This window comes from Oncorhynchus kisutch, linkage group LG30, assembly GCF_002021735.2.
Source record: "Oncorhynchus kisutch isolate 150728-3 linkage group LG30, Okis_V2, whole genome shotgun sequence".
NCBI lineage: Eukaryota > Metazoa > Chordata > Actinopteri > Salmoniformes > Salmonidae > Oncorhynchus > Oncorhynchus kisutch.
In genome coordinates this window covers 36,729,890-36,750,797 of record NC_034203.2, presented here as the reverse complement: position 1 = coordinate 36,750,797, position 20,908 = coordinate 36,729,890, and the positions used below count along the sequence as shown (strand labels likewise).

General features: G+C 43.8%; 1 protein-coding gene and 1 long non-coding RNA gene across 8 annotated transcripts in view; both read right to left on the bottom strand.

Moving 5' to 3' along the window:
* LOC109874772 (myomegalin) overlaps positions 1 to 20,908 on the bottom strand; it is a 109,421-nt gene that overhangs the window by 7,648 nt on the left and 80,865 nt on the right. For 6 of the 7 annotated variants that reach the window (XM_031810365.1, XM_031810366.1, XM_031810361.1 and 3 more), the window contains 13 exons: positions 20,697 to 20,901; positions 18,896 to 19,009; positions 18,390 to 18,655; positions 15,598 to 15,815; positions 15,215 to 15,332; positions 14,964 to 15,081; positions 14,720 to 14,774; positions 10,107 to 10,357; positions 9,732 to 9,995; positions 8,602 to 8,853; positions 8,158 to 8,406; positions 929 to 1,118; positions 8 to 129 (listed from right to left, as the gene is read on the bottom strand). In XM_031810365.1, coding sequence (XP_031666225.1) covers positions 8 to 129; positions 929 to 1,118; positions 8,158 to 8,406; positions 8,602 to 8,853; positions 9,732 to 9,995; positions 10,107 to 10,357; positions 14,720 to 14,774; positions 14,964 to 15,081; positions 15,215 to 15,332; positions 15,598 to 15,815; positions 18,390 to 18,655; positions 18,896 to 19,009; positions 20,697 to 20,901 — 2,422 coding nt within the window. The remainder of the gene's footprint in view (positions 1 to 7; positions 130 to 928; positions 1,119 to 8,157; positions 8,407 to 8,601; positions 8,854 to 9,731; positions 9,996 to 10,106; positions 10,358 to 14,719; positions 14,775 to 14,963; positions 15,082 to 15,214; positions 15,333 to 15,597; positions 15,816 to 18,389; positions 18,656 to 18,895; positions 19,010 to 20,696; positions 20,902 to 20,908) is intronic. The other variant, XM_031810364.1, reaches the window with a different exon arrangement.
* LOC116358616 (uncharacterized) lies at positions 6,743 to 8,151 on the bottom strand. The gene is made up of 2 exons (XR_004206372.1): positions 7,894 to 8,151; positions 6,743 to 7,403 (listed from the first exon to the last, which is right to left on the bottom strand). It is a non-coding gene; the product is annotated as an uncharacterized LOC116358616 (long non-coding RNA).

Sequence of the window (20,908 nt, the reverse complement as noted above, 5' to 3'; positions counted from 1 at the left end):
GGCGGACCTGGGTTGCCCTTGGCGTTGACACACACTCTGTGGTAGACCTGCAGCTCACTCTGCAGAGAGTGGAGCAGCTCCCTGCTCTCACACAACTGCTGCTGCAGCAGGGACACCTCGTGCTGGAGCCTGGAGAGTAGAGAGAGGTTCACAGGTTAATACACACACACCGTCAGCCACATGCCACACCGTCAGCCACACACACACATACTGTCAACCACACACGGTATGTGTGTGTGTGCTGCTGACGGTATGTGTGTGTGTGCTGCTGACAGTATGTGCGTGCGTGACTGACGGTGTGTGTGTGTGCGGCTGACGGTATGTGCGTGTGTGTGGCTTACAGTATGTGCGTGTGTGGCTGACAGTATGTGTGTGTAAGCCACACACACACGCATACCGTCAGCCGCACAATACCGTCAGCCGCACACACACATACCGTCAGCCGCACACACACACACACACCGTCAGCCACGCACGCACATACTGTCAGGAGCACACACACACATACCGTCAGCAGCACACACACACATAGCGTCAGCAGCACACACACACATAGCGTCAGCAGCACACACACATAGCGTCAGCAGCACACACACATAGCGTCAGCAGCACACACGCACATACTGTCAGCCACACACATACCGTCAGCCACACACACACACATACTGTCAGTCACACATACCGTCAGCCACACACACACACATACCATCAACAGCACACACACACATACTGTCAGCAGCACACACACATACCGTCAGCCACACACGTACACGCACGTTCATACCGTCAACCATACACACACACGCGCGCACACACACACACACACACACACACACACACACACACACACACACACACACACACACACACACACACACACACACACACACACACACACACACACACACACACACACACACACACACACCTATTGTTCTTGTCATGGCTGTTCTGCCTCTCCTGTCTGAGTGTGTGAATTTGCTGTCCCTGCTCCTGGCTGTGTGTCTGCAGCCGGCGTAGCTCCTCCTTCCACTGTTCCGCCTCCAGCTCCGCCTGCTTCAGACGGGCACGCCCCGTCAACGCCACCTCACGCAGCTGCTCCGCCTCCTCACACGTTTCTGAGGGGGAACCACACATAACGGGAAGGCAGAGCAAGACACTACATCAGATCCTTTTTAACAACATCAAATGTTTTAGAATAGTCCATGCCTTACAGAGGGCTTGCAGTTGACGTAGACCGCCTCCCGGCGGCCATATTGGAAGACCACCGCTTTAATTCTTCTGACAACAGCAGCCGAGTGGCTACCCCAAACTGCATGATAATAGTTGATTCATCACCCCATTCATTTTCTGTGCAGTATTTGGCTGCTCTAATAAGGTTAGGAAAGACAAGGGGAAAAAAATACAGATTTCCCGCAATCATGAAACCCCATTGGTGACACCAATGAGATTTAGACTAAAGAACTGTCAGAAAAGCGAAGAAACATTTTTGCCCGTCAAGACCTGAACCCAGACAGCTGTCAATACATGGTTTGCTACGATCATTTAATCACTGGTAAATCAAGTCTGATCGATTTTGAGTTTAGTTTCGCTGCTATGCTAACCAGGTGATAACAACTGCACTAAGTTAGCCAAAATTAGCTAGCTAGCGCAATAGCTTGTAGTCTAGCTATTAGCATGTGGGTGGGTGGGGTTATATCCTTCCTGTTTGGCCCTGTCCGGGGGTGTCCTCGGATGGAGCCACAGTGTCTCCTGACCCCTCCTGTCTCAGCCTCCAGTATTTATGCTGCAGTAGTTTGTGTTGGGGGGCTAGGGTCAGTTTGTTATATCTGGAGTACTTCTCCTGTCCTATCTGGTGTCCTGTGTGAATTTAAGTATGCCCTCTCTAATTCTCTCTTTCTCTCTTCCTTTCTCTCTCTCGGAGGATCTGAGCCCTAGGACCATGCCTCAGGACTACCTGACATGATGACTCCTTGCTGTCCCCAGTCCACCTGGCCGTGCTGCTGCTCCAGTTTCAACTGTTCTGCCTGTGATTATTATTATTTGACCATGCTAGTCATTTATGAACATTTGAACATCTTGGCCATGTTCTGTTACAATCTCCACCCGGCACAGCCAGAAGAGGACTGGCCACCCCACATAGCCTGGTTCCTCTCTAGGTTTCTTCCTAGGTTTTGGCCTTTCTAGGGAGTTTTTCCTAGCCACTGTGCTTCTACACCTGCATTGCTTGCTGTTTGGGGTTGTAGGCTGGGTTTCTGTACAGCACTTTGAGATATCAGCTGATGTACGAAAGGCTATAAAATTGATTTGATTTGATGTGTCACATGAGTTTCATGTTTTGGTGAAGCAATTCTTTCACCATAAAAATGCACCTTTATAACAAAAGATGATGGGTGGGGGTGTGTGTCTATTTGTCAATAACAGCTGGTGCACAATATTAATAAGGTATTGCTCACCTGAGGTAGGGCCCCTTATGATAAACTGTAGACCACACTATCTACCAAGAGAGTTCTCATTTATATTATTCATAGCCATCTATTTACCACCACAAACCGATGCTGGCACTAAGACCACACTCAACAAGCTGTATAAGGCCATAAGAAAACAAGACAATTCTCATCCAGAAACGACGCTCCTAGTGACCGGGGACTTTAATGCAGGCAAACTTAAATCCGTTTTACCAAATTTTTACCAGCATGTTACATGTCAACCAGAGGGAAAAAACTCTAGACCACCTTTTCTCCACACACAGAGATGCATACAAAGCTCTCCCCTGCCCTCCATTTGGCAAATCTGACCATAAATCTATCCTCATGATTCCTGCTGACAAGCAATAACTAAAGCAGGAAGGACCAGTGACTCGCTCAATACGGAAGTGGCCAGATGACGCGGATGCTATACTACAGGACTGTTTTGCTACCACATACTGGAATATGTTCCGGGATTCATCCAATGGCATTAAGGAGTACACCACCTCAGTCATCTGCTTCATCAATAACTGCATCGACAACGTCGTCCCCACATGTACATATCCCAACCAGAAGCCATGGATTACAGGCAACATCCGCATCAAGCTAAAGGCTAGAGCTGCAGCTTTCAAGGAGTGGGACACTAATCCGGACACAGAAGTCCTGCTATGCCCTCAGGTAAACCATCAAACAAACAAAGCTTTCAATACAGGACTAGGATTGAATCATATTACACCGGCTCTGACGCTCGTCGGATGTGGTAGGGCTTGAAAACTATTACGGAATACAAAGTGAAACCCAGATGCAAGCTGCTCAGTGACGTGAGCCTACCAGATGAGCTAAATGCCTATTATGCTCACTTCGGGGCAAGCAACACTGAAGAATTCACCAAAGCACCAGCTGTTCTGGATGACTGTGATAACACTCCCAGTAGCCGATGTGAGGAAGACCTTTAAAATAGGTCAACATTCACAAAGCCGCGGAGCCAGACATATTACCAGGACGTGATACTCAAAGCATGCGCGGACCAACTGGCAAGGGTCTTCACTGACATTTTCAACGTCTCCCTGACCGAGTCTGTAATACCTACATGTTTCAAGCAGACCACCATCGTCCCTGTGCCCAAGGTAGTGAAGGTAACCTGCCTAAATGATTACTGCCTCATAGCACTCACATCGGTAGCCATGAAATGCTTTGAAAGGCTGGTCATGGCTCACATCAACAGCATCCTCCCGGATACCCTAAACCCACTCCAATTCGCCTATCGCCCCAACAGATCCACAGATGAAGCAATCTAAATCACACTCCACGCTGCCCTTTCCCACCTGGACAAAAGGGACACCTATGTGAGAATGCTGTTCATTGACTACAGCTCAGCGTTCAACAGCATAGTGCCCACGAAGCTCATCACTAAGCTAAGGACCCTGGGACTAAACACCTCCCTCTGCAACTGGATCCTGGACTTCCTGACGGGTCGGCCCCAGGTGGTAAGGTTAGGCAACAACACATCTGCCACACTGATCCTTAACACTGTGGCCCCTCAGGGGTGTCTCCTCATGTACTCCCTGTTCACCCACGACTGCATGGCCAAACACGACTCCAACACCATCATTAAGTTGGCTGACAACACAACAGTGGTAGGCCTGATCACTGACAACGATGAGACAGCCTATAGGGAGGTCAGAGAACTGACAGTGTGGTGCCAGCACAACAACCTCTCCCTCAATGTGAGCAAGACAAAGGAGCTGATCATGGACTACAGGAAAAGGACTACAGGAAAAGACGGGGCTGATGTACCGGAGCACCAAGTCTAGGACCAAAAGGCTCCTTAACAGCTTCTACCCCCAAATCATAAGACTGCTGAACAATCTATTTACATCGACCCCCCCCCCCCGCCCTCCTCCATTTGTTTTGTACACTGCTGCTACTCACTGTTTATTATCTATGCATAGTCACTTCACCCCAACCTACATGTACAAATGACCTCAGCTAACCTGTACCCCTGCACACTGACTCAGTACCGGTGCCCCCCTAGCCTTGTTATTGTTATATTATTGTGTTACTTTTTATTGTTTTTACTTTAGTTTATTTGGTAAATATTTTCTTCACTCTTCTTGAGCTGCACTGTTGGTTAAGGGCTTGTAAGTAAACATTTCACTGTAAGGTCTACTACACCTGTTGTATTCAGCATTTCACTGTAAGGTCTACCTACACCTGTTGTATTCAGCATTTCACTGTAAGGTCTACTACACCTGTTGTATTCAGCATTTCACTGTAAGGTCTACTACACCTGTTGTATTCAGCATTTCACTGTAAGGTCTACCTACACCTGTTGTATTCAGCATTTCACTGTAAGGTCTACTACACCTGTTGTATTCAGCATTTCACTGTAAGGTCTACTACACCTGTTGTATTCAGCATTTCACTGTAAGGTCTACTACACCGGTTGTATTCAGCATTTCACTGTAAGGTCTACTACACCTGTTGTATTCAGCATTTCACTGTAAGGTCTACTACACCTGTTGTATTCAGCATTTCACTGTAAGGTCTACTACACCTGTTGTATTCAGCATTTCACTGTAAGGTCTACACCTGTTGTATTCAGCATTTCACTGTAAGGTCTACTACACCTGTTGTATTCAGCATTTCACTGTAAGGTCTACTACACCTGTTGTATTCAGCATTTCACTGTAAGGTCTACTACACCTGTTGTATTCAGCATTTCACTGTAAGGTCTACTACACCGGTTGTATTCAGCATTTCACTGTAAGGTCTACTACACCTGTTGTATTCAGCATTTCACTGTAAGGTCTACTACACCTGTTGTATTCAGCATTTCACTGTAAGGTCTACTACACCTGTTGTATTCAGCATTTCACTGTAAGGTCTACTACACCTGTTGTATTCAGCATTTCACTGTAAGGTCTACTACACCTGTTGTATTCAGCATTTCACTGTAAGGTCTACTATACCTGTTGTATTCAGCATTTCACTGTAAGGTCTACTACACCTGTTGTATTCAGCATTTCACTGTAAGGTCTACTACACCTGTTGTATTCAGCATTTCACTGTAAGGTCTACTACACCTGTTGTATTCAGCATTTCACTGTAAGGTCTACTACACCTGTTGTATTCAGCATTTCACTGTAAGGTCTACTACACCTGTTGTATTCAGCATTTCACTGTAAGGTCTACACCTGTTGTATTCAGCATTTCACTGTAAGGTCTACTACACCTGTTGTATTCAGCATTTCACTGTAAGGTCTACACCTGTTGTATTCAGCATTTCACTGTAAGGTCTACACCTGTTGTATTCAGCATTTCACTGTAAGGTCTACTACACCGGTTGTATTCAGCATTTCACTGTAAGGTCTACTACACCTGTTGTATTCAGCATTTCACTGTAAGGTCTACTACACCGGTTGTATTCAGCATTTCACTGTAAGGTCTACTACACCGGTTGTATTCAGCATTTCACTGTAAGGTCTACACCGGTTGTATTCAGCATTTCACTGTAAGGTCTACACCGGTTGTATTCAGCATTTCACTGTAAGGTCTACTACACCGGTTGTATTCAGCATTTCACTGTAAGGTCTACTACACCGGTTGTATTCAGCATTTCACTGTAAGGTCTACTACACCGGTTGTATTCAGCATTTCACTGTAAGGTCTACTACACCGGTTGTATTCAGCATTTCACTGTAAGGTCTACACCGGTTGTATTCAGCATTTCACTGTAAGGTCTACACCGGTTGTATTCAGCATTTCACTGTAAGGTCTACACCGGTTGTATTCAGCATTTCACTGTAAGGTCTACACCGGTTGTATTCAGCATTTCACTGTAAGGTCTACTACACCTGTTGTATTCAGCATTTCACTGTAAGGTCTACACCGGTTGTATTCAGCATTTCACTGTAAGGTCTACACCGGTTGTATTCAGCATTTCACTGTAAGGTCTACACCGGTTGTATTCTGCGCATGTGACAAATAAAGTTTGATTTGATATGCATGCAATCTGTTCATCGCGTTTGCAGACTAATGTAAGCCCTGCTATTCCTAATGTGATGAGTAGATTGGATAGTGATAATTTAGGCTATTTATAATCGCGTAGTGGCATAGGATATATTAAAGATGTTTCTTTCCTTTGCACAGGAAAAATGTGGCCTTTTTTTCCTGAAAAGAAAGTGACAATGAAATAAAACTAATTGGAGTGTTTATGACTGAACAAAAAGGTCCTGTTCATTTGAGAATTACAACACAGAAACTAAGACAAATTAGAGACAGATTCCCCTCTTTATTGCAGGATTGTGATGAAGCAACATAGTTCATTTTGAATAATAGTTAACAATTAAATCAAGTTTATAACTTATCTATTTCAACACTATTTCATATAATTACAAAGTATACAAGTAAACTAACTGATATGTAAAGGTTAGACATTTTAGTAATAAGTAGGCTATTACTACTAAAGCATCATTTAAGTAGAACAACAACAAAAATACAAGAGGTGGCCAACCTCCATCCACTGATCACTGATCTACTGGAGGAGCAGACTTACGTTCCTGCCCAGCAATAGCATACCTGATAATGAACTAATTAGGTTTGATACATTGAATCAGGTGTGTTAGTGCAGGGCTGGAACAGAAGCCTGCACACCCAGCAGGGTTGGTCTGCTCCAGCTGTAATAGGTTTGATACATTGAATCAGGTGTGTTAGTGCAGGGCTGGAACAGAAGCCTGCACACCCAGCAGGGTTGGTCTGCTCCAGCTGTAATAGGTTTATACATTGTGTGTGACTTTTAAACTGTATTTCTGTTCACAAAATTTGCCAACATAGGTACACATATAATCCTTGGTATACAAGGATGTACCCTTTTTCTCTTGGGACAATCATTGGGACCTCTTCATCTGTAGACAGTGTTTCATGGCACTCTATCTAAGGACAGAAAACATCACAAAGAAACAGGTTGCATTATACTAAAATTAGACAGCCCTGAATATTGTGTTGCTATCTCTCTCTGTCCTCAGTTTTTCTCACTAGGGACTGGAACTGGATAATATTTTCAGAATGTCCTCCCACAAAGGTACCTGGCCTATCTAGAGTAGCCTACTCTCCCTTCTCTGACATCCGTAACTGCTAGCTAATCCTTTCTCCCTTTTCCATCGTTGTTAGCTAGCTAGCTACCTACTGTAGCTACAAATGGATTTAGTTACAATAATAAATACATGAAGATAGCTAGCTAACTATCTAATATGAAGTTAGCAAGCTGGTGATATTTAATTCCCTTAGCTAGCTATACAGTATGTAAAGTAAGCTAACTATGGTAGAAAACATTACGTTAACAGCTCATTTGAGTCAGCCTGCACACTAAGTTTCTGTAGCAAGCTAGCTAATAATTGATCATTTTCAAAATATATTTACTTACTTGAATAGGTTCTCCCACGCCCTCGTCTTCTGGGTGCTTAGAGAAAATAAATAATGGGCAATCTTCCCGAAGTTTCCGGTGGTAGCAGAATGCAGCCAGCCATGTGGTCGATTGGAGGCATCCCACATACTAACTTTGGTCTTCCAACATGGTGCAAGGTGGGGTTGCTAGGTGATTTGTGACGCAACTGCAAGCCCTCTGTAGACAAAATATGAATGATTTGGTTTAATGTTGACAGTAGGGTGGACTGGTGAGGTACAGTACCTGAGCTGGCCTGCAGGCGTGCCTGGAGAGCCAGGTTCTCCTCTTTCAGGACTCTGATCTCATTGGACAGCTGGCAGACAGAGTCCAGGCTCTGGATGTAGATGTTGGTGGGAGCTGCGCCTTCACGGCCGGTGGTGGAAATGCGTTCCTCCAGCTGCTGTCTGAGCCTCTCATTGGTCCTGATGGACTCCTCCAGGTGCTGACGCAGACACTGCACCTCCCTCAGGTGCTCCTTGATCACGTCCACACCTTGGGGAACACGGGACAGAACATTGGTCAAGTTTATGTTAGCACTGCTGTGTATTTGCAGGTTATATATTAAAAATAGTTGAACAATTATTGATGTTGGTATTGAGTCTAGATAATGCAAACCATGCTAGCGATGAAAAAAGGTGGAGGGACTTACGAGAGCCCTTTATTGTAATAGAAGGCTCTTGGTCTTACCAGTAAAGCTGTTTCCTGAATAGTATCCTGATGACCCAACCCTGATTGGCTGAACCATGTTCTCCATATCCCACAATGCACCACTATCCACCAGATCTGTGTCTGCCTTCAGGGCGGGGCCTGCGGGTCGGCCGCCTAGCTGGTGTGGGTAAAAGGCATGGTGGGTAATCTGTCTGTAAGTGGAATGGTCAGGCTGGTGATGGGCGGTTGGTGGGGCGGTCGTCCTGGCCTTGGCGTGAGGAACCACAAAGCCTGTAACAGAACAGAGAAGTAGTCTGTATTAAGGAGCCACACTCAGGTGATGTAAAAGAGAAAGCATTCTTGTTAGATGGTATGATTTCTGGACCAGAAGCAGGTGCTGTATCATTAAACTATCTGGACCAGAAGCAGGTGCTGTATCATTAAACTATCTGGACCAGAAGCAGGTGCTGTATCATTAAACTATCTGGACCAAATGCAGGTGCTGTATCATTAAACTATCTGGACCAGAAGCAGGTGCTGTATCATTAAACTATCTGGACCAGAAGCAGGTGCTGTATCATTAAACTATCTGGACCAAATGCAGGTGCTGTATCATTAAACTATCTGGACCAGAAGCAGGTGCTGTATCATTAAACTATCTGGACCAAATGCAGGTGCTGTATCATTAAACTATCTGGACCAAATGCAGGTGCAGGTGCTGTATCATTAAACTATCTGGACCAAATGCAAATGCAGGTGCTGTATCATCGAACACAAGGATTTCTCAACCCCAACATTGATACTAGTCTAGGATCTCTCAACCCCAACATTGATACTAGTCTAGGATCTCTCAACCCCAACATTGATACTAGTCTAGGATCTCTCAACCCCAACATTGATACTAGTCTAGGATCTCTCAGCTACAACATTGTCACATCCACACCAAGTCATTACAATATATACTGTCCCATCCTGATCCACTGCAGGCATCCTATATTAGCCCTAACTTCATCCACTCCTCTATCTAGCCAATGTTGTCCCTGTCAATGTCAAAACAATACATGCTGCAGATCACCAATTCTCTTCCATAATGTTACTCAATCCACCAAGGTTGTCCCTCATGAACTAAGAACACCACACCCTTGCATGCTGACCCTAACTCTGCTCACTCTTATTCATAGTCATCTGTCTGTGCAGGGTATCCAGCTGCTGTTGCACCGCTTCCATAGGGAAGGTCATGGTCGCGGGGTCAAAGGTCATATGTTGACCCCAGAGGTCATGGCTAGGGTAAAGCCTGGGGAGGGACTGGGAGGTGGGTAGGGAGCAGGACACAGGACCAGTCTGACTGGCCGACTCCACAGGAGTGGAGTATAGCATGTTGGGACAGCTGCTGGAGGACTTAAGAGAGGATGGAGGGAGGGAGGGGTGGACGTCTGAAAAAAGAGTGGAGAAAAGGGTGACAGGGGGTTGGAAAAAGGATGGAGGGAGAGACAGGTGTAAAGTATGTGTTTATGAATAGCATATGTTTTAAACGGCTACTATACCTGTGCTTCCTGGGCCATGTCCCGCCCCCTGTCCCTTCACTTCTTGAGCGTATTCGCTGCCAGCATCCACATCTGAGCACAGCTCCAAGTCCTCATTGGTCCGGCACTCATCTGACACAAAGGAGGTTCTGTCTGATTGGTCGGTGGTCTCTGAGAGGGCATGGCTGCTGGAGGGGGTGTCAGGACGCTGCTGGAGTTTGGTGTGGAGCGACTCGATTATCTTATCCTTCTGCTGGAGCTCCTTACTCAGCCTAGAGAGAAAAAGAGAGATTGTTTATCTCATCCAGATCTTTACTCATTTTCTACAAGATGTACACTACTGTTCAAAAGTTTGGGCTCACTTAGAAATGTCCTTGTTTTTGAAAGCACATTTTTTGTCCATTAAAATAACATAAAATTGATCAGAAATACAGTGTAGATATTGTTAATGTTGTAAATTACTATTGTAGCTGGAAACGGCTGATGTTTTATGGAATATCTACATAGGCGTAAAGAGGCCCATTATCAGCAACCATCACTCCTGTGTTCCAATGGCACGTTGTGTTAGCTAATCCAAGTGTATCATTTTAAAAGGCTAATTGATCATTAGAAAATCATTTTTCAATTATGTTAGCACAGCTGAAATCTGTTGTCCTGATTAAAGAAGCAGTAAAACTGGCCTTCTTTAGACTAGTTGAGGTATCTGGAGCATCAGCATTTGTGGGTTCGATTACAGGCTCAAAATGGCCAGAAACAAAGTACTTTATTCTGAAACTCGTCAGTCTATTCTTGTTCTGAGAAATTAAGGCTTTTCCATGCGAGAAAAACTGAAGATCTCGTATAACGCTGTGTACTACTCCCTTCACAGAACAGCGCAAACTGGCTCTAACCAGAATAGAAAGAGGAGGGCTGATGCTCCAGATACTCAACATGTCAAAAGGCCAGTTGTATTGCTTCTTTAATCAGGATTAACTTGGATTAGCTAACACAACGTGCCATTGGAACACAGGAGTGATGGTTGCTGATCATGGGCGGCAGATAGCCTAGTGGTTAGCGTGTTGGACTATTAACCTGAAGGTTGCAAGATTGAATCCCTGAGCTGACAAGGTCAAAATCTCTCATTCTGCCCCTGAACATGGCAGTTAACTCACTGTTCCTAGGCCATCATTGAAAATAAGAATTTGTTCTTAACTGACTTGCCTAGTTAAATAAAGGTAAAATAAATAAATGGGCCTCTGTGCTCATATTCCATAAAAAAGCAGCAGTTTCCAGCTACAATAGTCATTAACAATGTCTACACTGTATTTCTGATCAATTTTATGTTATTTTAATGGACAAAAAAAAAAATGCTTTTCTTTCAAAAACAAGTACATTTCTAAGTGAACCCAAACTTTTGAACGGTAGTGTACACTTATAGACAGACACAATCACACACACACAGACATAGGCCACCAGAAAGGCTGCAAACAAGTGAAAGTCACTAAGATCCACCACAGAGCTCAAATACCGCAATCAAGTTGTATGACCATGATCTTGCCTATTGCATCCCCCTTACATTGCCAGTTTCCTCTGTAGGAACTCCCGCTCTCTTTCCATCTGTTTCCATAGGAGAGCAGGCTCTCTCCCAGCGCGATCCCCACACACAGAGAAAGACCACAGAGAGTCCCTGTACAGGGGACTGCTCTTAGAAAGCATGGACTTCCATAGTGGAGCCATAGATCTGACAGTCAAATAGTCAAATTAATCTTAAAAATAGTCTGATTAGTCCTAGAAAGTCATAGAAATAGTCCTGAAATAGTCATATTAGTCCTAGAAATAGTCCTAGAAATAGTCCTAGAAATAGTCCTAGAAATAGTCCTGAAATAGTCATATTAGTCCTAGAAATAGTCCTAGAAATAGTCCTAGAAATAGTCCTGAAATAGTCATATTAGTCCTAGAAATAGTCCTAGAAATAGTCCTAGAAATAGTCCTAGAAATAGTCCTAGAAATAGTCCTAGAAATAGCCCAATTAGTTATAAAAAAAAAAGTATATAAAACAGTCCTAGAAATAGTCCTGAAAATATTCTGATTAGTCCTATAAATATTCTGATTAGTCCTATAAATATTCTGATTAGTCCTATAAATATTCTGATTAGTCCTATAAATATTCTGATTAGTCCTGGAAATATTCATAGAAATCGACCTTTCCCAAATCAGGTCAAATATTGCATAAGATCCAAGGGTATTTTCCTTATTAGAGTCTTTTCCTTTCTTGTCTTCTCTTTACTCTCTCTGTGAGAGAATGGCTAACCGAGGCACATCCAGAATGGAGGGGAGGGAGAACCGAGGCAGGGTGTGTGTGTGTCTAACGCAGTCTCACTGAGCCTCTTAAGGAGGGCCTGCGTGACACCTGTGGTTCACCCAGGTCCACTCTACAGCCTGGGATTAGATTAGATTAGCAGTCAATCTTCTTTGTGCTCCTTGACAGCTTCATCAGCTAACCTTGGGTGAGCTTTTAGACACACAGCCGGTGGGTGAATCCTTCTGGGTAAAGTCTATTGGGAGTCTTCTAATATCTGGGATCAACAATGGGACTTCTGGGATCAACAATGGGACTTCTGGGATCAACAATGGGACTTCTGGGATCAACAATGGGACTTCTGGGATCAACAATGGGACTTCTGGGATCAACAATGGGACTTCTGGGAACAACAATGGGACTTCTGGGATCAACAATGGGACTTCTGGGATCAACAATGGGACTTCTGCGATCAAACAGAATCGCTATGCACGTTGTAGGTGGATTAAAAATCTGTATCTATAGCACTAAATGAATTGATTTAAAACCCACAACCCATGGAAGTGAGCCATGGGAAAACAGAGGAAACCCCCATGTTCCTATAACGTAATAAGATTATTCACGTGATAAATGTATGTAAAATGCATATGTAACAAATTCGCTGTAAAAACTCTAATGTAAAACAAAGTTACGTTTGTCCCCTGAAGACAAACATAAAAAAACAAGATTATTCAAGAGAGCATGTGACTTGTAATGACTGAGCATGTGTCTGGCAGAGGCTCTGCCTGTTGACCTCTACCCCTGGCAGAGGCTCTGACGAGACAGCCTACAGGGAGGAGGTGAGGGCACTTGGAGTGTGGTGTCAGGCAAACAACCTGTCACTCAACATCAACAAAACAAAGGAGATGATCAACAAACTTAAATGGTCCACCCACACAGACAGTGTGTTGAAGAAGGCGCAACGGCGCCTCTTCAACCTCCGGAGGCTGAAGAAATTTGGCTTGTCCGCCAAATCCCTAACTAACCTTTACAGATCCACAATCGAGAGCATCCTGTCGGGCTGTATCACAGATTGGTACGGCAACTGCTCCGTCCTCAACCGCAAAGCTCTCCAGAGGGTAGTGAGGTCCGCACAACGCATCACCGGGGGCAAACTACCTGCCCTCCATGACACTTACCCCAGTCATAGACTGTTCTCTCTACTACCGCATGGCAAGCGGTACCGGAGTGCCAAGTCTACGACAAAAAGGCTTCTCAACAGTTTTTACCCCCAAGCCATAAAACTCCTGAACAGGTAACCAAATGGTTACCTGGACTATTTGCATTGTGTGCCCCCCCCAACCCCTCTTTTACGCTGCTGCTACTCTCCGTTTATCTTATATGCATAGTCACTTTAACTATACATTCATGTACATACTACCTAAATTGGCCCGACCAACCAGTGCTCCCGCACATTGGCTAACCGGGCTATCTGCATTGTGTCCCACCACCCGCCAACCCCTCTTTTTACACTTCTGCTACTCTCTGTTCATCATATATGCATTGTCACTTAACCATACCTACATGTACATACTACCTCAATAAGCCTGACTAAAAGGTGTCTGTATATATCCTTGCTACTCTTATTTTCAAATGTTTTTTTACTGTTATTAATTTACTTACCTACACACACACACACACACACACACACACACACACCTTTTTTCCCCGCACCATTGGTTAGAGCTTGTAAGTAAGCATTTCACTGTAAGGTCTACACCTGTTGTATTCGGCGCACGTGACAAATAAACTTTGATATGATTTGATATGTGGATGTACAGAGAAAATGCTCTCTTTTTCATATTACTTTTGTTGGCTTCCCCATGTGTGGGGTCGTGCTCTCTGAGTGGCTCAAGTTCAAGTTTTTGGCCACTGACGAGCATTGCGGTTCTACAAGTAGAATCGGTATGTTCGTCGCTACTGGGTCAGCACGCAGCAGGTACCACTTTTGTCCGAGCACACTTTTGTTCACAGACCTCCCACTGTGATAAGTACCTATCAGCAGTCTATTGGCAGTGAGATTATTGGTGTGTTTCATCACTAACCTTAACCTTAACATTTAACCCCAAACCTTAGACCTAACCATAACTCCTAACCCTAATTCTAACCATAACCCTAAACCTAACCCCTAAGCCTTAAAACAGCCTTTTTTTCCTTGTGGGGAAAATGGCCCCACTTTTCCTTGTGATACTATCCTGGTCCCTGGACTTCTGGTCCCCTGGACTTCTGATCCCCACAAGGATACTAAAACCAAAACACACACATAAGGGAAACCCTTTTTTCAGATGGTTACACATTATTTGGACATAAAACCCACCGCAAAGCAAGCAGCTCATGGCCCATCTTATCATCATGTAGCTCAGCACGGTCACCTGAGGAGAGAGAAGAACGGGTAGTGGAGAGGAAAGGGAGGACAGAGAGCGAGATACAAGGAAAGAAGATCAGAGAATGTGGGTGTGTGTGTGTGTGTGTGTGTGTGTGAGTCTGTCTGTCTGTCTGTCTGTCTGTCTGTGTTTGTGTCTGTCTGTGCATAGGTTGGTGTGTGTGTTCTCCACACTCACGTCCACTGATCTTGGTGCCCATTCGTTGTGCCAGGGCAGTGCTCTGTGCCAGCTGCTCTCTGAAGCTCTGTCCCATGTAGTAGTCAATGTCGTTGGCACGCAGCAGCTCCTCAAAGCCCTGGCCAATCAATTACATTTAGCTGATAGTTCAATAAAACGTTTTAAAATCGATTAAATACATTTGATTCAATCACTGTCAAAAAGTGGTGGATAATGTCCTAATCTTTGGAGAGATTGTCAGAGTGTCAGACCTTGGTGGTGTCTCCCAGGTGTTGTGTGAGTATGTGACAGACACCACGGCCCTCCCTCATCCTCTGACGCAGGTGGGACAGCTCCCTGGCCTGAGCCTGGATCAGGGTGTTGTACTTCCTGTCCATAGAGGAAGGGGAGGGGTCAGGACATAAAAATACATTTAAAAAAACATCTTCATCATCATTGTTGTTATCGGACATCATCATAGTCATTACCACTGTTATCAGTCACCATGGGAGTCAATATCATTGTTATCAATCATAAGCATAGTCATTATCATTGTTATCAGTCATCATCATAGTTGTTATCATTGTTATCAGTCATCACCATATTCATTATCATCATTATTTCCTTCCTTCATTTCCTCTCTCTCTCTACTCACCCGGGCCAGGTAGCACACTTCCCCTCCTCCACCACCCCTCCTTTCCCCTCCAGCCTGGAGCTCTTGAGTTGGGCCTCCAGTGAGGCTACTCGGGACACCAGCTCTCGCAGCTCTCGGCTGGGCTTGGGTTCCATGCGAGGCCCCAGGCTGTCGGACATCCAGCCCTCATCGTCTTCTACACCGCTGAGGGCCGGGGACGCCTCAAATGCCCAATTCACCTGATGGACAGGAGAGAGGAGGGAAAAAAAGACAGTAAATAGTCAGGGAACATGTATTAGCAGCACATAATCCAATAAGCGCATAAGACACTAAAGTCATCAGTCAATGTATTGATCAATCAACTGATCGATCAATTATCAATCAATCAGACTTTGTATGTATACAGGGTTGGGGAGTAACGGATTACATGTAAGGGATTACAAAAAAGGTAACTGTAACCAGTTACATTACATGCCAAAAAATTGTAATAAGATTACAGATACTTCGAAAAACTAGATGATTACTTAGAAAGATTACTTCCAAATTCATAAAGGATGTTTGTGGAACAAAAAAACCATCTTTGATACTTTTCTCAATGACATTCAAATCAGCATTGAAAAAAGGCGCAAGTGTAAATTTGTTCCACCTGAGCGAGTCTGACCACAAGTCAGAGATCACTATGATGACACACCAGATGTGTTTGATGGATCGTGGGAAAAGAGCAGGAATAGGCTTTTGTAGGCTACAGTCCAAGCTATGTCTTCCAATGGTGCGACTGCTGTCGGCATCCAAAGATTATCCAACCTGAATAAACGCTTGGAGGTAAGGATGACAGCAGTGGTCTAGTCTACGGCGATACAGATATCACTTATTATTGATATCTACATAGCGCATTGATGTGAATCACACTGCTGCTTTCTCATTTAGCTATTTGCACCTTACGGATTGTGGTTGTTGTGGATGGCTGTTCACAAATCTAATTGTGTATTTGAACCCAATAATTGTAACGGCTCTCGTCGAAAGTAGTGGACCAAAGCGCAGGGCTCTCGTCGAAAGGAGTGGACCAAAGCGCAGGGCTCTCGTCGAAAGGAGTGGACCAAAGCGCAGGGCTCTCGTCGAAAGGAGTGGACCAAAGCGCAGGGCTCTCGTCGAAAGGAGTGGACCAAAGCGCAGGGCTCTCGTCGAAAGGAGTGGACCAAAGCGCAGGGCTCTCGTCGAAAGGAGTGGACCAAAGCGCAGCGTGGACAGTGTTCATGATATTTTATTTTCAAAAAACACTCAAACAAAAATAACCAAAGTTAAAAACGAAAGCGCACAGTTCTGTCAGGTACAGACACTAAACAGAAAACAAGATCTCACAAAACCCAAAAGGAAAATGACAACTTATGTGTGATCCCCAATCAGAGACAGTGATAGACAGCTGCCTCTGATTGGGAAACACACACACACACACACGACTCAAAACAAAGAAATAGAAAACATAGACTTTTCCACCCGAGTCACACCCTGACCTAACCAAACATAGAGAATAAAAAGGATCGCTAAGGTCCGGGCGTGACAATAAATCAAGAAGTTTAAGCTGCCTATCAATCATGAATAAAATAATGAATACAAATTGAAAGTGGGGCTTTTATTGCTCAATCTAATTCATGCTGATGAAAAAGAAAATCCATAGGCCTAATGGACACATGCTCAAACTTGCACACCTTTGATAGACTTAAAGGGGCAATCTGTAGTTGCTGCATCCATTTTTTGAACTAATAAATATATACAGTATATATATATATATATAGCCATTGATTCTTGAATAATATAACTTAGAAATCCCTCATGAGCTTAGTTCAACTGTCACACCCCATGATAAACCCAAAATATAACCATGTTTTATTTCAATGTTTGGTAAACATTGTAAATGTAAACAAACACGGTATAGCCTCATAATGTCGCTAAAACAATGTTTTTTATATAATGGATGGTCAGTCCTTGCATAGCTCTGTCTATTAATCTGAGAGTGGTTACATTTCTCCAGGCCCATCCCTCAGCTTTTTACCAAAAATAGAGGCGGGGCGATGATTTTGTTATTGTTTCATCTGTGGATTTTCCCTTTAAACAGCTGCATATTATGAAGATATCAAAGTGTCACCAACAAAAAGGTAAACAATAGGCCTATAGCAAATGCAGCATATGACATTCATTTTTGACATGTAAATAGCACTGTTCAGTAGTGCTCAAAGCATGCCATTCCAGGAGTGCAGCATTTATTTTTCAACTGGAATCAATGAGCCCAATCAGTCCTCCATGAGAACAAAATCATAAACAACAGAGTAGGGCTGGCTAATACATCCTTAGTTTTGGGCTCGTTCTCAGGTAAAACAATTTGGCTAATCTATACTTCCATATTTCCAAGTCCTACTCTTGAAGATCAAGGGGTAAAACATTTATGGGAATGACTGGAATTCTGATAGACTGGTTTTTAATGTAAAGAAATCATTTAATCGCATTATTATATGTAGTAGAAAGCAATGTGTTAAAAAAAGCCTACATAACCAACCCATAAAGTAAAATTTTACATCCATATATGGCCAGCTATGTAAACTTTAACATTGATTTCTCCTGCAATAGATTTTTGTTTTCTTCTAATGCCTCTTAAGGGGAAAGTAATCCAAAAGTAATTAAATGTAATCAGATTACGTTACTGAGTTTGGGTAATCCAAAAGTTATGTTACTGATTCCAATTTTGGACAGGTAACTAGTACCTGTAACAGATTACATTTAGAAAGTAACCTACCCAACCCTGTATGTATATGAAGTACCTTGCGTGGGGTGCGTTCCAGACTGGATGCGTAGTCACTGGTGGTGGATAGTGAACGCACACGTAGCTGCAACCCACGAATCACCTTGTGGCAGCGGGTCAGCTGAGAACGCAGGTCCAGGACCAATTGCTGTAAGGATTCTGCCCCTGGCTCCTCGCCTTCATCAAAAGCTCCGCCCACACTCCCATCGCCATGGAACCAAACTCCGGCACTCTCGTAGTCCTGCCGGTGGCTCAGTGACGTACACATCTCCAGATCATCAAACTCTAGAGTGTATAGATCAGCACATCGGACACAGGTAAGGTAAAGTGACAGGAGAGGTGGGAATGAGAAGTGATGCAGGTACTGTAATGTGAGATGTTTGGTACAGTAGATGTCTCAAGTGACAAACTGAAATAGAAGCAGTGAGAGGTGACACTGTCAGAGAGGTGTAACGGGAGAGAGGCGATAGGTAAGATAGGAGTGAGAGAAAAGATGGGAGACAGGGAAAGGCACAGCTAAGTTACCTGGACTGCTGTCCTCTCTGTCTGCCTCGTTCTCACTACGGCCACAGGTCTCATAGCCCAGGTCCTGTAGGTCCACCTGGACCTGCTTACTGTCCTGCTCAACTGATGTCTCTGCTGAGAAAGACAGAGAGAGAGAACCATTACAACCATTGAATAAATTACATTGAGTGATTCAATTAAGTGAATCAGTTATACTGTATTTAAATATGTATATGCCACTGTATGTGTGTGGGTTCTTTTCTCTGGGAGAACTTAGGTATATTTTACACAGACCAGTTCAGTACTTAACTATCTTTGACATCTTCACAGAGTTTCAGGAAGAAAAGATTGCATCATCACTGGTGTATATGCGTGTTCTGTGTATCTGTGTGTGTGTGTTCTGTGTATGTGTGTTCTGTGTATCTGTGTGTGTGTGTTCTGTTTATCTGTGTGTGTGTGTGTTCTGTGTATCTGTGTGTGTGTGTTCTGTGTATCTGTATGTGTGTGTGTTCTGTGTATCTGTATGTTTGTGTGTGTGTTCTGCGTATCTCTGTGTGTGTTCTGTGTATCTTTGTGTGTGTGTTATGTGCATATCTGTGTATTTGTGTGTTCTGTGAATCAGTATGTGTGTTCTGTATGTCATGATTCTCCTGGTCGAGGAACCAAGGCCTTAAATCAGGGGTATCAACCAAAGGAATCAACCAAAGGAACGCCAAAGGAATGACTGTTGCCCGCACAAAAACCCTAACGTCCAAAGAGTGAACTTTGGCACAATATTTCTAAGATAGGAATGTTAAGAATGGTCAGTGGGGATCTAAAGAATAATAATGTCATATTGCTTTTCATTTTGTGATGTTATTAAAAACTGTATGAACCAAATACTGTAACTTAGGAAGGAAACACATTCTAGCTTTCAAGTTTTCATCCAATATGATGTTAATACAATATGAAGAACGATGAGACTATTTTTCTTAAGATATTAATGTGGTTTTAGTTTTCTAACGAGATCCTAGTTTTCATGTCCTTTTGCACATTAACTAAGCCACGCCCTGAATGAGGTCAGAAGACCATGTCAGTGTGATGGAACCGCCCTATTTGACCAGAGTGCTTAAAAAGGACTTGCTAAGAATTAACATACCAGACCAGCAAACGTGAAGCGTGAGCTAAACGTTACAAATGGTTGAAACTCTAAGATCAGAAAACGTGTAGCTGTGGCTACACGGCTGAAAATGGTTAGACCTTTGAATCTCCACACAAGGTGAAGAAGATAAAGAATAGACCTTAACATTGCCAGTCTGCAGCTGGGCATGTAAAAGTGGTCCTAGAACTTTCACTAAAGACATGAGGCGGGAAGGAAGTACATCCCATATCAGACAACCATTGGTGCATCGGAAGATCTGTTCTATTTGAACACTCCACTCCACTACAAGACCAAGACAACTACGAAGGACATTGTGTCCTCTGGTGGACAACCAGAGCCTTACACCCACTGAGCCATTCCCATAGAAGGACTGATTGTTTTCAACAGAGAGACGACGAACATAGACATCTGCATGTAAATACATTACATTTCTTACCCAAACGGGCGGTGGAGATGGTAACTCTATAAACAACTTCTCTCGTGGTGCCCCAAATTCCTAATGAGTTCATTGTTACATGATTAATTTAATCTGGTAACAATTAAACATAGTTAGTTGATTCGATAAACATATCTGTGTGTGTTCTGTGTATCTGTGTGTTTTGTGTGTGTGTGTTCTGTGAATCTGTATGTGTGTGTGTGTGTGTGTGTATTTATGTTTTCAGCATATGCAAGAGGACTCACTGAGTAGTTCCCTGTAGTCTTTGAGTTGTTCAGCCTGTGCATGTACTGTGGCCTCAGACACCATGAGTCTCTCCTGCAGCTCTCTGCTCTCCTGTCTGCTCAGCGCCAAATCAGAACGCAGATTCGCCGCCTGCTCACGGAGACCCGCATCCATATGCTGCCAGAACCCACCCACATCGCCGGTGACATCATCAGATTCAGCCTCCTATAGG